At 34.7% G+C, this 15,116-nt stretch overlaps 1 protein-coding gene across 2 annotated transcripts; it reads left to right on the top strand.

The window, feature by feature from the left end:
- The first annotated feature begins 262 nt into the window (after positions 1 to 262).
- LOC132758352 (uncharacterized) lies at positions 263 to 3,778 on the top strand. Of its 2 annotated transcripts, none has more exons than XM_060749967.1 (2): positions 263 to 413; positions 1,128 to 3,778. In XM_060749967.1, the coding sequence occupies exon 2, from the start codon at positions 2,722 to 2,724 to the stop codon at positions 3,751 to 3,753; it is 1,032 nt and encodes a 343-aa protein (XP_060605950.1). In that variant the 5' UTR covers positions 263 to 413; positions 1,128 to 2,721; the 3' UTR covers positions 3,754 to 3,778. Both variants share the same exon structure in this region, with proteins under 2 accessions (XP_060605950.1, XP_060605952.1).
- The last annotated feature ends 11,338 nt before the right edge of the window (positions 3,779 to 15,116 follow it).

Genomic DNA, 15,116 nt, shown 5'->3' with positions numbered 1-15,116 from the left:
TCCATAGGCAGACTCCTGGAATCTATAATGCCAATGTAAACCGCACTAATTCATTACTTTGCTCAGCTTGCAGGCAAACATCAAGTCTTTACTTTTGGACACATTCAAGAAACAATTTTAACAGGCGTTTTCTTACAGATTATGTTGCACATGATGGCGTTCATGTTGATAACATTAGAGGAATGCCGCGGTATTATAGTTCAGTCAGAGGTGCTCTGTTGTATGCTGACACTTGCATTAGAACTTTCTAGTTATTTTTCAACCTCAGTCTGTTATATTTTGCCTGTTTATTTGACTTTTTACTTTATTTTGCAGTTCATAGATGGTAATGTTGTGTGGTTAGTTAGTGAAACAATATACTTTACATTGCTCTATTTGGACGATTTACAGAGTTATTCATTACCATTTGGAAGGTTGTATATTTACTTTATTACATTTCATTTTTTCGCCTTTGGGCGACTCGCCTATGAGCGAAGCTTTTCTATATCTTCGCTCTGTGCGATAAAGCCTTTTGGCTTTCCTGTTTTCGCTTTTTGCGACACGCCTTTGGCGTAGTTACCAGTTCGCTTTTTGCGACACACATTTTGGTGTTCACTTTATACACTTCGCATTATGCGACACGCTTTTGGCGTAGACTTTTTACTTCGCCTTTGAGCGCCATAATTTATTGTTCGGTAATTATTTTGGCTTTGGGTTTCTAGCCTTTTACAAATGCATTTTGCCTTTTTGCGACACGCCTGGAGCGTAGACATCTACTTTTGCTTTAAGGCAACATTCATTGTTATCTCTTTACCTATGTCATACAATGTAAAAAATGTTTATTTTGGCATATTTCTGTTATTAAACCGCCTTACACAACTGAAATACTGTTGCGAAAAGGTGTAAAATGAAACAAACATGTTATTCAACATTTATCACTGCCTATGTCTGGCCACTTTTACTGGTTAAAGTTTTCAACCATTTTCTTAATTGAACATTATGACATAGAATATAATGATATTGAATTATTTTGTTTGGGGAATTGAATATCCCTTCACACATAATTTTTGAATTATGTGTATTTGTTCATTCTAGTAAATACTATAATAAATGCTGACTAACCATTAATTTTTATCACTTTCTTTTAGAATGCCTAAGCGTAAACCCCCACCGCCACCTCCTTAAAGCGTAAGGCAGATCCCCCACAAGCAAATGAACCAAAGAATAAGCAAAGCCGGATGGCGGTATTACTAGCAACAGCTATCACCAAAGACGACACACTCATGAATGAGCTAAAAGAATTGATCAACGACGAGCCACAAATAGAAGTGAATGAAGATGGTACACTTACCTCACAAAATGATCTTGTACCATCATCCTCAGATTCTGAGGATGATGAAGTCCCTAAATTAACAGGCTCCGATCCAGATTTGGCCTCTGACTCTGAGTCTGATGACAGTTCTAATGACCATCCTGCTAACAAAATGGAGCCTGTTGATTTGGGGACTTTCTCAGCCATTCATCCACCAGTAAGCAAAAAAAATAAGGAAAAGATCTGGAATATGCAGTATGTAGATTTGGCCTCCCTCTATTTTAATAAAGACTCGTCCGAGACAAAAACCATCTCTAAAAATAATTCCGGCACAGTCACATCTATTCATAAAGCTGCCCCAAAACAAATCTCGACAATAATGGTATGGTGCCGAGCATTTCAAATATATGCCGACATCTATTGTATGAAGTATCCTTTAGAATCGCCCCAAATCTTCAGATATATGTCCATTGTCCAGAACCTTGCCAATCATACCAACTTTTGGCAGCTCTATGATGAAAAATTTCGTCAATGCCGGGCTATTGAGTCCATCCCATGGGGTAAGATCCATATTGAAACCTACCTATTCTGTAGTATTACACAGTCTAAACAGAATTGTCGTCCCCAACATGGTCAAAGAACATCAGGCTCTAATTCAAGAGTCCCCGCCAGCACTCTCTTTCGTAACGGATACTGCTGGGATTTCCAACGGTTTAATTCCTGTGCTAAATCAAAATGCAGTGTGTTGCACAAATGTGCCAACTGCGAAGATAAGTCCCATGGGGCAGGAAGATGTCGTAGACCTGTTGCCCAGCGCCAACAACTGAACACACCAAAAATGTCCAAGTACCCATCAGACAAGAAATCCTAAACTTCTACTACCATCGCCTGTTTTGCCAGAACGCTTAGCCTGGTATCTTAATGGTTACAACAAAACATTAAAAGATAAACTTATCAAAGGTTTCTCTACAGGTTTCCCACTGGGTTGTATTGGCTCTATACCTACTAGAATTTCTCCAAATCATGCTTCCGTTACTAAACATATTGATTTTGTCCGTACGAAAATTACTGCAGAGATTGCAAAAAAACGTATTAAGGGACCTTTCTCTCTCCCTCCACTAGATAAGTTTATTTGTAGTCCCCTGGGGGTAGTCCCAAAAAAGTCACCTAATAGTTTCCGCCTCATACATGACCTTTCTTTTCCTAACGGTCATGGGTCAATAAATTCCCTAATCCCTTCTGAAAATTTAACAGTTACCTTAGAAACTTTTGACCATGTTGCAGCCTTGGTGCTAGAAGCAGGCCGCAATTCCCTCATTGCTAAGGCTGACATAGAGGAGGCTTTCCGTATTATCCCTATCTCACCCGTTGATTACTCTAAACTAGGTTTTACCTTCCAGGGAAAATTTTATTTTGATACCGTTTTACCTATGGGTGCCTCTTCTTCTGTTGCCATTTTTGAATTATTTTCAACTAGTTTACAATGGATCCTCTGTAACAAACTTAAGGTCAGGTTTGTGTCTCACATCATTGATGACTTTATATTTATTGGAGCGCCTAGCAGTAATGAATGTCAGTCTGCCCTAGATGCCTTTCTATCTTTAGCAAAAGATATCAGCATTCCTATCAAACATGAAAAGACAGTGCTTCCTTCCACTAAAATTGAAGTTCATGGTATTCTCCTTGACACTTCAACTTTAATTGCTAGCCTTCCACATGACAAAATTGTTTCTTTGCGTACTTTACTCAAGAAATACCAAAATAGACGAAAAATCAGACTTAAAGAACTGCAACCCATTCTAGGTCATTTAAACTTTGCCTGCAAGGTTATAAAACCGGGTAGGTGCTTCTTACGAAGATTATATGACCTTACCTCCGGTAAATACCTCAGTCACCATTTCATCAAACTGAACAGAGATTGCAGAGCTGATCTAAAATTGTGGTCTACTTTCTTACATAAATATAATGGCTGCACACTTTTAACTACCGACCGTTTTATTTCCTCAACCACTTTAAATCTCTACTCAGATGCTGCCAGCACAAAAGGTTTTGCTTGTATGCACCATAATGCATGGACTTATGGAGCATTTCCCTCTGAAGTAAAGAAACACCATATTAATATTCTTGAACTTTATCCAATAACTTTAGCTGTATATTTATTTGGCCATAAATGGCGTAACAAGAACATACGCTTCATCTGTGATAATCTGGCTGTTGTATACTGTCTCAACAAACAGTCTTCTAAGGATGTGACTATCATGAAACTTATTCGAATAATTGTCTTAAAAGCCTTAGAATGCAACTTTTGTTTTAGGTCATCGCACATTTCAACATCCAAGAATATTATTTGTGACAAACTTTCCCGGTTTCAGGTAGACGAAGCTCTAGCTCTTGCTCCACACCTAGACAAAATTCCGATGGCCATTCCAAGAGAAATGTCTCCAAGACTCCTTTTGAAGTGAGAGAACATTTAATCTCTTCCTCATTATGCGCGAAAACAAGACATTCTTATAAACGGTTTTGGACCCGTTTCTGTGACTTTGTTACTTTAAAGCATGCACAAGACCAATACCTTCCAGCCACTTCCTCCACGGTGTCCTTTTTTGTGGCTCACTTATATAGTCTACAGCTGGCACCTTCAACAATAAGTAGTCATCTCTCAGCCATAGCCTTTTTTCATCAAGTGGCTGGTTACGATGATCCTTGTGCTTCGTCGTTAATCAAACGTATGTTATTGGGGTGCAGAAAATTGCGCAGTGTTAAAGACACTAGACTTCCTCTTCTTGCAAAGCATATACAACTGTTGTTGAATGCTATAGATCTTTTACATTTAACTAACCGCTTCATGCGCTCTTTGTACAGAGCGCTGGTCTTAGTAGCTTTTCATGGGTTTTTCAGATTGGGTGAATTATTACCTGCCAGCTCTGTTCGCTCTCACAAAGTTGTTCAACTTGATCATACAACCTTAGGAACAAATACATTACATATTCGTCTTCATAACCATAAAACTAGGAAAACTGACAAACCAGTTAACATCATTATCCCATCACAGTCTGGAAATTGCCCAGTTACGTCTTTTAAGTCATATCTTGCTTACAGGGGTTTCTCCCAGGGCCCCCTTTTCATATCGTCTACAAGCATCCTATCACCCTTTCGCATTTCCGTACAGTTTTCAAAAAACTGCTAGCAATCTCCAACTTATCTGACAGGCAATACAAACTCCACAGCTTCAGAATAGGTGCATGCACCCAAGCAATTATGACCGGAACTCCTGAATCAGATGTCATGCAAATGGGACGTTGGCGTTCCCATGCATTCAAACGTTATATCAGGGTTCCGAAAATACAAATGGCAACATCTACGTGAATTATAACAACTATTTCATATTTAATGACATTGTGGTGTGTCATTACTATGAAAGATATACCTCCATGCCCTGCGTCTTGTCTTTTGTAAGGTACCTTAAAAAAAAACACTTTAAACCAGGAACGCAAACCCTTAATCATATTATACACTTGGTTTTTTCTTTAAATTTTTGCCCCTTGATTTTAGACAAACTGTTTTTGATAATAGCTTTTCACTAACATCAGTCAGACATTAGGGTGTGTTCGTACTCAATTACCAAATTATTACTTATTATTGTAACTGCAGTTGTCTCTGTATTTAATTCAATTTTAACTAAGCACTGACATTTGCTTGTTTCTGACATAGACATTGTGGTGTGTCTATATTATACTTATTATTGTAACTGCAGTTGTCTCTGTATTTAATTCAATTTTAACTAAGCACTGACATTTGCTTGTTTCCTACACAGACATTGTGGTGTGTCTATATCTATTGCTAACCCGATTCTGTAAAACTTAGTATATACTGTTTAACTTATTTCAATACAAGCATTGTCTTACCGAACTTGAATTAGACATTGTGGTGTGTCTAATTTTGTAATAAATTTCAATTGCTTTTGTTTTTGCTTGTCATTACTATGACACTATTTACAGGCATTTTCAGTGTTTATCAAGTAGACATTGTGGTGTGTCTACCTGTATTATGTATCTATAAACATATGATTTTACTTTTGTATTGTAATACTTGAAGATTTTGAGGTTAATGTTATGTACACAATTTTTATTAGGAAATTACTAATTTTTTCATTCATTTTATGGTAACTGCTCTTCCCTGCTGCTTTGGTTGGACTGTTGTGGACTTTGCTTTGTCCAACTTTATGTCACAATTTTATATTTTGTTTAACAGTTCAATGTTTTTAGTTTAACCTCATTAAAACGTCTGGCATCGGTTAGATGTCAGACATGTTCAATTAACCTGATTAAAACGTCTGGCATCGGTTGGATGTCAGACATGTTCAATCTTACACTTGTGTTTGTTATATCTGTGACATAAATTAAGTACATCACCAGGTAAGAGCAAATATAAAATAACACTTTATAGAATGTAATGAGATAAAGAAGTTTATATTTGCTAAATGCTATTTTTCTTATTATGGGGCTGTCACGGGAGTTAGGACCACTGTCTTGTCTTTGATTTCAGTACTTGCTGGTATTTTTCTTTCTTTGGATAAGTTACCTATATTTTTTGTTGTTTTCATTCGCTAACAAGTTAACAAAGCAGCTTGACGCTATAGAGAAGTTTTTCTTTTCCACTTTCCCTCCCTCCTCCCACCTTACAGACACCTGTGACTCCTCCATTCTCTTACACAATTGTTTGCCATGTATACTGTGTTTGTTTGTTTTTGTATATATTTGTAAAACTTAAACAGTTAAAACATTTCTAAGTGAGATATATTATTTTCTAGTCGTATTATTTCAAGTGATATCATGTGCCTTACAAATGTGTTTTTGTATGTATGTAAAAAACTTTCTAAGTGACATACACTTAATTTCTAGTCGTTCTTATTCAAAGTGATCTTATGTAGTTTGTTAACGACTTGGACTTTGCTTTGTCCAACTTTATGTCACAATTTTATATTTTGTTTAACAGTTCAATGTTTTTAGTTTAACCTCATTAAAACGTCTGGCATCGGTTAGATGTCAGACATGTTCAATTAACCTGATTAAAACGTCTGGCATCGGTTGGATGTCAGACATGTTCAATCTTACACTTGTGTTTGTTATATATGTGACATAAATTAACTACATCACCAGGGAAGAGCAAATATAAATATATGCACATATGATAGGCATATGAAGCGTGTTTTATTCAACAAAGCTATCAGATGGACTATAGAAACAAAAAAATAATCATTGTTTGTAATACGCTTAAAATAAAATATATATAGTAATTTAAGACACCAGATGTTAAAGGAGGTAGTTATTTTTTGTTTTAGTTATTTTATAGCTGTAACATGTAGTAAAATTGCGTTTGTACATCGTCAACCAGACCTGTAAGATTATTTTTCTCATGGAGTAATATAAAAGATTTATATTTAAAGATCTGAGTCTGTCGATAACAACAGCAACGATCTACGTTGTTTAAGTAATTTGCCATCATATAAGGAAGTGGTAAACAAAATTAACATGATGATTATTATGATGTTTACTGTATACAAATCATCTCATTGATTTGACTATTAATAAGTATAGACGCATTACGCCATTACTGAAATCAAAACGAAACCCCTATGCCAATTGTAACAGCTGCCTAAACTTTCATAGAAATTACAAACATGTGCAATCATATCAATTTCACGCAAATATTTGTTCCATAAACAGCTAACATAACTAGACTTAATATTTCTCCCGTTCTATTTTGTATTCACATTGAGTTCTATTTTATTATTATATATGTTTATGAAAGATGCGAACATAATTGTGCTGAATATTAATTTCATGTTTTTACTTGGGGGCTTTATCCGTAAAAATGGAGGCATTTTGACAAAAACAGCTTCCTTTGTTGGTTGCTATATTCGTCACAATCGTCGTTATGAGTCACCAAATAAAACCATTTTATATTCAGAGTTAATATTATTGTCAAAATTAAATCGGATTTATGTTTCAAAGGGAGAAATGTGTGAACATTGTATAAAAAAATTAACCGCAAAATGTTTTGGTATTTAGAAACTGAAATCCCTTTAACTTTGAACATGTTGAATGGACTGCTCTAAATTCAAAGCTGGGCAGATCCATTACACAAATCCAGCCGGTCACTTTTTTGGACTTATTGTAACTTTTTAATTAATAAGAACATTTTAAGAAAGTTTCTATCAAAGGACAAGGAATCTGTTGGCATGTTACTTGTCTTATTTTTACATAAAGCCTATATACACCGTAGGGAACGTGTTACAGTTTCGCCTTTTTCGGTTACAGTATAAAATTTTCAAGATGGGGGATTATTTATGGGAAGAGAGGTAGGTGATTTTTATTCAGGTCCATACTACTAGTAGTGTAGTTTCTAAAAGATGTTTTTGTGCTTTGCTTGTTAGGAACAGAATCCGGTATCTAGTCATATATTTCTTCAGACCCTGCACCGCAGATTTATCTCTATATTGTCACATAAATGTGCAGATTTGACGGTTTAAAAATTTGAATCGACAGACCAACGCATTTTTCTCCCATTCCGACATTATTTAAGCATGCCTAGATAAAGTAAATCTACAAAACGTTAGTCCTTTATGTTTATAAACGTTTATAAAGTAAATGACCAGTTGAACCTATTTTCCTGTTGGTAAAATGCGTTTGAAAAAATAAACAATGTTACAGTATAGAGCGAGGTTAATTTTGAAGGGTTACAGCATAGACCTAGCGACTTTGATCCAATTTTGTTACAGTTTATACCCAGGTTTCTGTTACAGTTTAGATACTTGCCAAATTTCAAACAAAGTTCGTGTACCCATTATTTTTATGAAATAACTCATACCTTTCCATTTAATACATTCTTGAAAGGTTGTATTACTTTTTTTCTTCAGCAGAAAAGTTATAGTTTGCTATTTTTCTTACTTGAAGTTTCAGATTGAGACTTTTTGCAGAATAAGTTATGTCCTAAGTAAGGACTGTTTTCACGACAACAACAGTAACTTTTATCGAATTGTAATGAGAGAAGAAAGATTATTGCTTGATTTCATTACACATTATAATAATGCCTATTAGTAATAAAATAGAGAAAAAAGAATCCTTAACAGAAGTCCAACACGGAAAACATGAAAATGTTGCAGGCTCAGTTTGATTAAACCTGTTCATGGACGGTAGTGGTAACTGCAAGCTACCGTTCACGCCTCCTAGCACCGGCTTCAGCAGAATTCACATTAAACATGAACTGGTACACTTCAGATTTTTTAACATCTGTGGATGGGTTCATATGGCGGTTATCATGGAACCTTCAATGTGACACGTTATTGCCATTCTATGAAACGCGGCATATTACCCCCCAGGTTAAAAATTGCGTGTGCCCTAAACGAAAATACAGTGAGTGAAACTAAACAAAATGAAATTTTGAGATGGTATCGGAGGTTATGAAGCCTGCATACCATAGATAAGCTGTCAAAAGACACAATTAACAAGCAGGCAATACCCTAAGTAATAGATATACCATTGCTGCGTTGACGATTTCTGGGTTTGCGTAAATTATACCATAATCACGTGACCTTTCTTATGCCTTAACCTCACGAGACGAAGTCGAGTGAGGTTGCATAAGAAAGGTCACGTAATTATGGTATAATTTACGCAAACCCAGAAATCGTCAACGCACCAATGGTGTATCTGTTTTAACCTATAGCTCCGCCCAGAAACACTTACTCCTTCGATCTTCAAAACTGAAAATTATACCATAGTCTGGGTATGGTATAATTTACGGTTATTGGAAATTATAATTGGAAGAATTTTACATAAGAAGCGCTGAAGAGCTATAGGTTAAGAATGATTAAACAGTATTTAACTGAGCAATACTGCAACCTTAAATTCTATTTTAAGTTGGAATTTCCATCTACCATAATGTATTTTGTAAGTATTAAAAAGGGTTTATGAACATTTTCAATTTTGTTGTGTTGGAATTTCTTTAGGGATTCTGTTTAACTCTATTTTGTTACGTTTTGCTTTCTTGGATTTTAAGTTTCAACGACACTGAGTGCTTTAGTGTAAAGAAAGACCCCAGATACCCTTTGTGAAACATTTCAGACACGAGCGCCTGACTAGAACCACCGACCTTCCGTAAATTAGCTTGATAGATTCCTCACATACAAAGAATCCAAAGTCATGATTGGATTTCAACTACAGCAGTAAATGAAAGATGATTTGATATGGAACGCCGTGACTGTCTTACGTGATAATTGTTTTTTCTATCATGTAAAACGATGATATTATTTTGTCGTTTGAGCATGTTAACATGTGCAATTCACATCATGTCTTGTCTAAGAATCATGCTGACTTGTTCAAACAGCATGTTAACTTGTCAAATTATCATGATGACATGTGCAAAAAACATGTTAATTTGTCAAAGTATCGTGATGACTTGTGCAAACAGTATGTTAACTTTCAAAGTATCATGATGATTTGTGAAAACGACATGTTAACTTGTCGAAATTTCATGATGACTTGTGCAGACAACATGTTAACTTGTCGAATAATCGTGATGATTTGTGCAAACAGCATGTAAACTTGTCGAATTTTCGTGATGACATGTGCAAACAACATGTTAATTTGTCACAGTATCGTGATGACTTGTGCATATGACATGTTAACTTGTCGAAATTTCATGATGACTTGTGCAGACAACATGTTAACTTGTCGAATTATCGTGATGACATGTGAAAACAGCATGTTAACTTGTCAAAGTATCATTATGACTTGTGCAGACACTATGTTAACTTGTCAAAATTTCCTGATGACTTGTGCAGACAACATGCTAACTTGTCAAAGTATCGTGATGACTTGTGCAAAACACATGTTAACTCCTCAAAGTATCATGAGCATGTCATCACGATAATGTGACATGTTAACATTTCGTTTGCACATGTCATCATGAAATTTTGACAAGTTAACATTTCGTTTGCACAAGTCATCATGATACTTCGACAAGTTAACATGTTGTTTGCACAATTCATCATGGTACTTTGACAAGTTAACATGTTGTCTGCACATGTCATCATGATTATTTGACAAATTAACATGCTGTTTGAACAAGTCGGCGTGGTATTTTGAAAAGATATGATGTAAATTGCACATGTTAACATGCTTAAACGACAAAATAGTATCATCATTTCACAAAATAGCAAAAACATTGATCACATAAGACAGTCACGGCGTTTCATAATTTGAAGTCGACTGCCTTATCCCGACTCTGCCACTATTATGTACCTCAATCAGGCTCACTGGAGAAGATATCGTAATTGTCTGACCTTAATTTATACTCTATAACTTTCAATATTATTTTCTTTTTCTGCTATACAGGATGTCTGAAATAAAAAGAAACGACTTTTAATTTAATAATGACAAAATAATCGTAACTTCAACAAAGAAGCATTCGAAATGACGCCATGATCATGATTTGATTTGAATGCTTTTGGTTCGAGATGAGAAGGGTCTTTAATTAAACATTGCCTTTTGTCAAAATCTATGTTTTGGGTTTTCGTATCCCCGATTGCAACCGAAACCATTTGAACAACTTAATTGGTAGAAATTCATGTAAATTTCATCACATTTAGTCAAGAAGTTACTGAGCGGATGAGATTGCACACACATGTGTACGACAGACGGACGAACAGCCATCGGGCCAATTAGCTCACAGAGATTTAAAACTCTATGTAATATTCATACATTTTACCTAGTATAATTATATAGAAAATATCGAAGTCTAAACTGTAACCGAAATCTGGGTATAAACTGTAACAAAATCGGATACAAATCGCTAGGTCTATGCTGTAACCCTGCACAAATTACGTCGCTCTATACTGTAACATTGTTTATTTTTTCAAACGCATTTTACCAACAGGAAAATAGGTTCAACTGGTCATTTACTTTTTTTAAACGTTTCCTAACATAAAGGACTAACGTTTTGCAGATTAACTTTTTCTAGGCATGCATAAATAATGTCGAAATTGCAGAAAAATGCGTTGGTCTCTCGATTCAAATTTTTAAACGGTCAAATCTGCATATTTATGAGACAATATAGCGATAAATCTGCAGTGCAGGGTCTGAGGAAATACATGACTAGATACCGGATTCTGTTCCTTACAAGCAAAGCACAAAAACATCTTTTAGAAACTAAACTACTTGTAGTATGGACCGGAATAAAAATCACCTACCTCTCTTCCCAACAAATAATCCTCCATCTTTAAAATTCTATACTGTAACCGAAAAACGCGATACTGTAACACGTTCCCTACGGTGATATAAATGTAAACATAGTCTATTTTTATGATGTATTAGTCGTAATAAAATCTCGGTGTTTCTGTTACTGAAAAAAAGATCAGGTATAATAGCGAAAACCGATCCTTTTACGAAAACCGATCCTTTTACGAAAACCGATCCTTTTACGCACGCGATATGTCGCCTTATTTAATAAATCTTTGTTTAAAACACACATTTTGGACCAAATTCCCCAATGAATCCCGTAGTATTCATCATTGACATTATTAATTTATAAAAAAAATATTATTTAAAATGCATATTTACAAAAGATATAAAAACTATATACTCTATGGTATATTGCATATTTTATGTTCGACATTTCAATGAAAAAAATAAAAATCTTAATGATTTGATTAAACTGGTAAGATGCAAATTTAAAAAGGTTATTTGCTTTGAAACAAAGCTCTTACAGTGCTTATTAAATACTGTTTTCAAACAAAATGTTACAATACTCCTTTAAACCGTCACTTAAATCCTGTGATTAGATTTATTTTCATAAAGTTAAACGAAGATTTGAACTTTTAATTCGCTCATTCTATGACTGTAAAACTCAACAATAATTGTTGTTGATCCAATTCTCTTGCTGCTTTGACCTGATATTGGAAAGCGTAACTCTATGTAGAATCAACAAGACATATATCGCTTTAAAATGTCACGTTTTTAACTAAATATCAGAACTGTATGGAGGCTATTCGTTGCCAAAAAATCCAGCCTTTGAAACTTGACAATGCATACTTCGGTTCTACTCAACAGATTAATAAAAAATCTTTTTGTCGATCCGAGAGTTACATACTGCACTGGTATTAAGCATTTTGATTATCTCGATTTGATAAAATGGAACCTGTAAACATGCAACTTATATAAATTGCAAACTGTATTTATAAATGTATAACTTCGAATTTGCGACATGTAGAAATGTAAACGATAGAATGTACACCATACGTTTAATGCTGTGCATCATGACGTTGAGAAACTTGACACTCAGGTTAACAACACCACACTTTCCTTTTACATTCTAACGCGATTAACATTTGTAAACGATTTTGCAACTTCCATATATGGAATTATCACGGAAATAGACGAAAATTAATAGGCGGAGCCAATTTTCACGAAAGCAGAATATAAAGAGAGGTAACTCTTGCTGGTACAAAAATATTTCAAATTATATAAAACTGTTATAAATTTCACATACATCAACTAGCATTACAGTTGACTTTGAATATCCTCTGATTTTGTTAAAACGTATTCTAGTACAGGATATTCAAGTAATGCAAAATTGGTTAAGATATAATGTAACAATGTAACAACGTTTATACTGATAATGAGCATAATAATATGCAAAAACTAAAGTTGGTGAATTAACATAAGGGAATGCTTCCCATATATAATGACACACACCACTATTTGTTGATATGAACGATAGGGTTTGTGAGCCTTCAAACGTTACACGGATCTCATAAATTGGTTTAATTCTAACCAAATGAAAGCAAACCCTGAAGCTATTTCAGTGGGGGTCAAGTCACATAATGAAATAAAGTGATATAAGCGGCAGCACTATCCCATGTGATGAACAGGTCAAATTACTAGGAGTAGATATTGACTATCAATGAAATTTTGATGCCCAGGTATCAGCCATTTGCCAAAAAGCTGTAAAACAGTTAAATGCCCTGCAAAGATTAAGTAAATTCCTCTCTGTATATACCAAGCTTATCATATTTAAATCTTTTATCAGGTCAAATTTCAATTATTGTCCCATAGCGTGGCACTTCTGTAGTAAAGCCAACACTGACAAACTTGAAAAACTCCAGTATAGGGCCTTTCCCATTGTTTTCAATGATTTTACATCATCATATGAAAGTCTCCTTAATATGGTTAAATTACCCACACTCCAATTAAGCAGCCATCGAGACTTTCAAGTGCTTACACAATATATCACCAAAATGTATTCAAAAATTGGCCAAATTTAAAATTGCAGGTATGATCATATTCAAGAAGTGCCTACAGTACGAACCAACCACCAGATATGGACAGAACTCCTTTCGTTTTGAGGCTGCCCGGGTGTGGAACAGCCTCCTTAGTGACATCAGAAAAGTAGAAAACTTCAAAGTATCTGGGAGGATGGTTGGCACCTTGACATGCCCAAAATGTAAGTGTTCAATGTGTCGCTTGTAGCCTTTTGTTAAACACATGTGTGTTTAACATGTGCTTGTATGTGATTAACATGTTTTATATGTGCTTCTATGTATAGTCTTTAGATGTTGCAAAGTTATACCTATAAATGCTTAGTATAACTTTTTTTATTTGCATTATGTGATATTCCCATGCAATTTCCTTGTTTTTATATACATGTCTTATTTATCTATTACAGGTATGTGCATAGGTGTATATGTATATCTTATTTTTGTTTTCTTTTTCTTGTAATTTTTGTAGATTTAAAACTTATTTTAATTTCTTAATTTCATGATCTTAGATATGCTAATGCTTATTTTTATACATGTCTGTCTTCAGCTAATATATAATTATATTACAGGAATGTTCATACTTGTATATATGTATATATAATGTATATGTATATAGCTGTTCTTTGTATTATCTTGCTTGTAAGTATTGTAACTTTTAAGCATGCTATGGTGCTATAATACCTTAAATCCATGTATTTAGATGCGCTAATGCTTATAATTTTTAGTTTCTTTAATATCTTAATTCCATGTACTTAAATGTGCTTATGCTTATATTGTTTTAGCTGCTTTACTTTTGTTTAGTTCATATACTATTGTTTGTCGGGAAATAGCTCATGAGCTAGTGTTTTCTGTTTAAATGTATCGAGCGTAAAATAAATTTTCTTGTATCTTGTAATTCTCATATATTTTACATTCAGCAAATAGTACTAGAATGCGATACATGGAAGTCACTTTTGGCAACACGAATAAAGAGAACTGAACAGTAAACCTGTGCCTTCTTTCTTGAAAGGACTATGTTGGGTTGTAGAAAAACCCATATCTTTGACCAAGTGTATAACCACGAAACAATTCAAAGTTTACTATCGATAATTCCGTTGTATAACCAAAACCTTGTGAATTTGTCCCATTTTACTTAATATTCAGTGTATCCTAGCATCTCTGTGTACCTCCATTGGGAGGTATTTTGAGTCATAGGATGTGATTTAGCCTTTTATTATTAGATATATGTAAAATATGATAAACAGGATCAACAAGGAAAGGCGGCGTTCAAAGAACGCAACCCCCATACGACCAAGCAACAAGAACCAGCGGTAAGGAGCCCAGACGGACCCAAAACAAAAACAGGACAGGGCACAAGACAGAACTCGGACAGGTTAATCACTAAATGATAAATAATAGCCTGCTGACGTAGGTTAAGGTCTCTTTATGCATTGTACTGAATCAATAGCAACTCTAGATCACAGGTCCCTCTCCGCTGTAGGTTCGATCCTCATTTGGGTCGAAATCTTT

The sequence above is a fragment of the Ruditapes philippinarum genome, unplaced genomic scaffold (genome assembly GCF_026571515.1).
Source record: "Ruditapes philippinarum isolate M1 unplaced genomic scaffold, ASM2657151v2 ctg1784_1_1_1_1, whole genome shotgun sequence".
Taxonomy (NCBI): Eukaryota; Metazoa; Mollusca; class Bivalvia; order Venerida; family Veneridae; genus Ruditapes; species Ruditapes philippinarum.
The sequence above is the reverse complement of the archived record's forward strand: the minus strand, read 5'-3'. Positions and strand labels throughout refer to the sequence as shown.

Bases quoted from the DNA above. Each gene is read 5' to 3' on its own strand.
- LOC132758352 (XM_060749967.1), top strand. From the start codon at position 2,722: ATGGGTGCCTCTTCTTCTGTTGCCATTTTTGAATTATTTTCAACTAGT.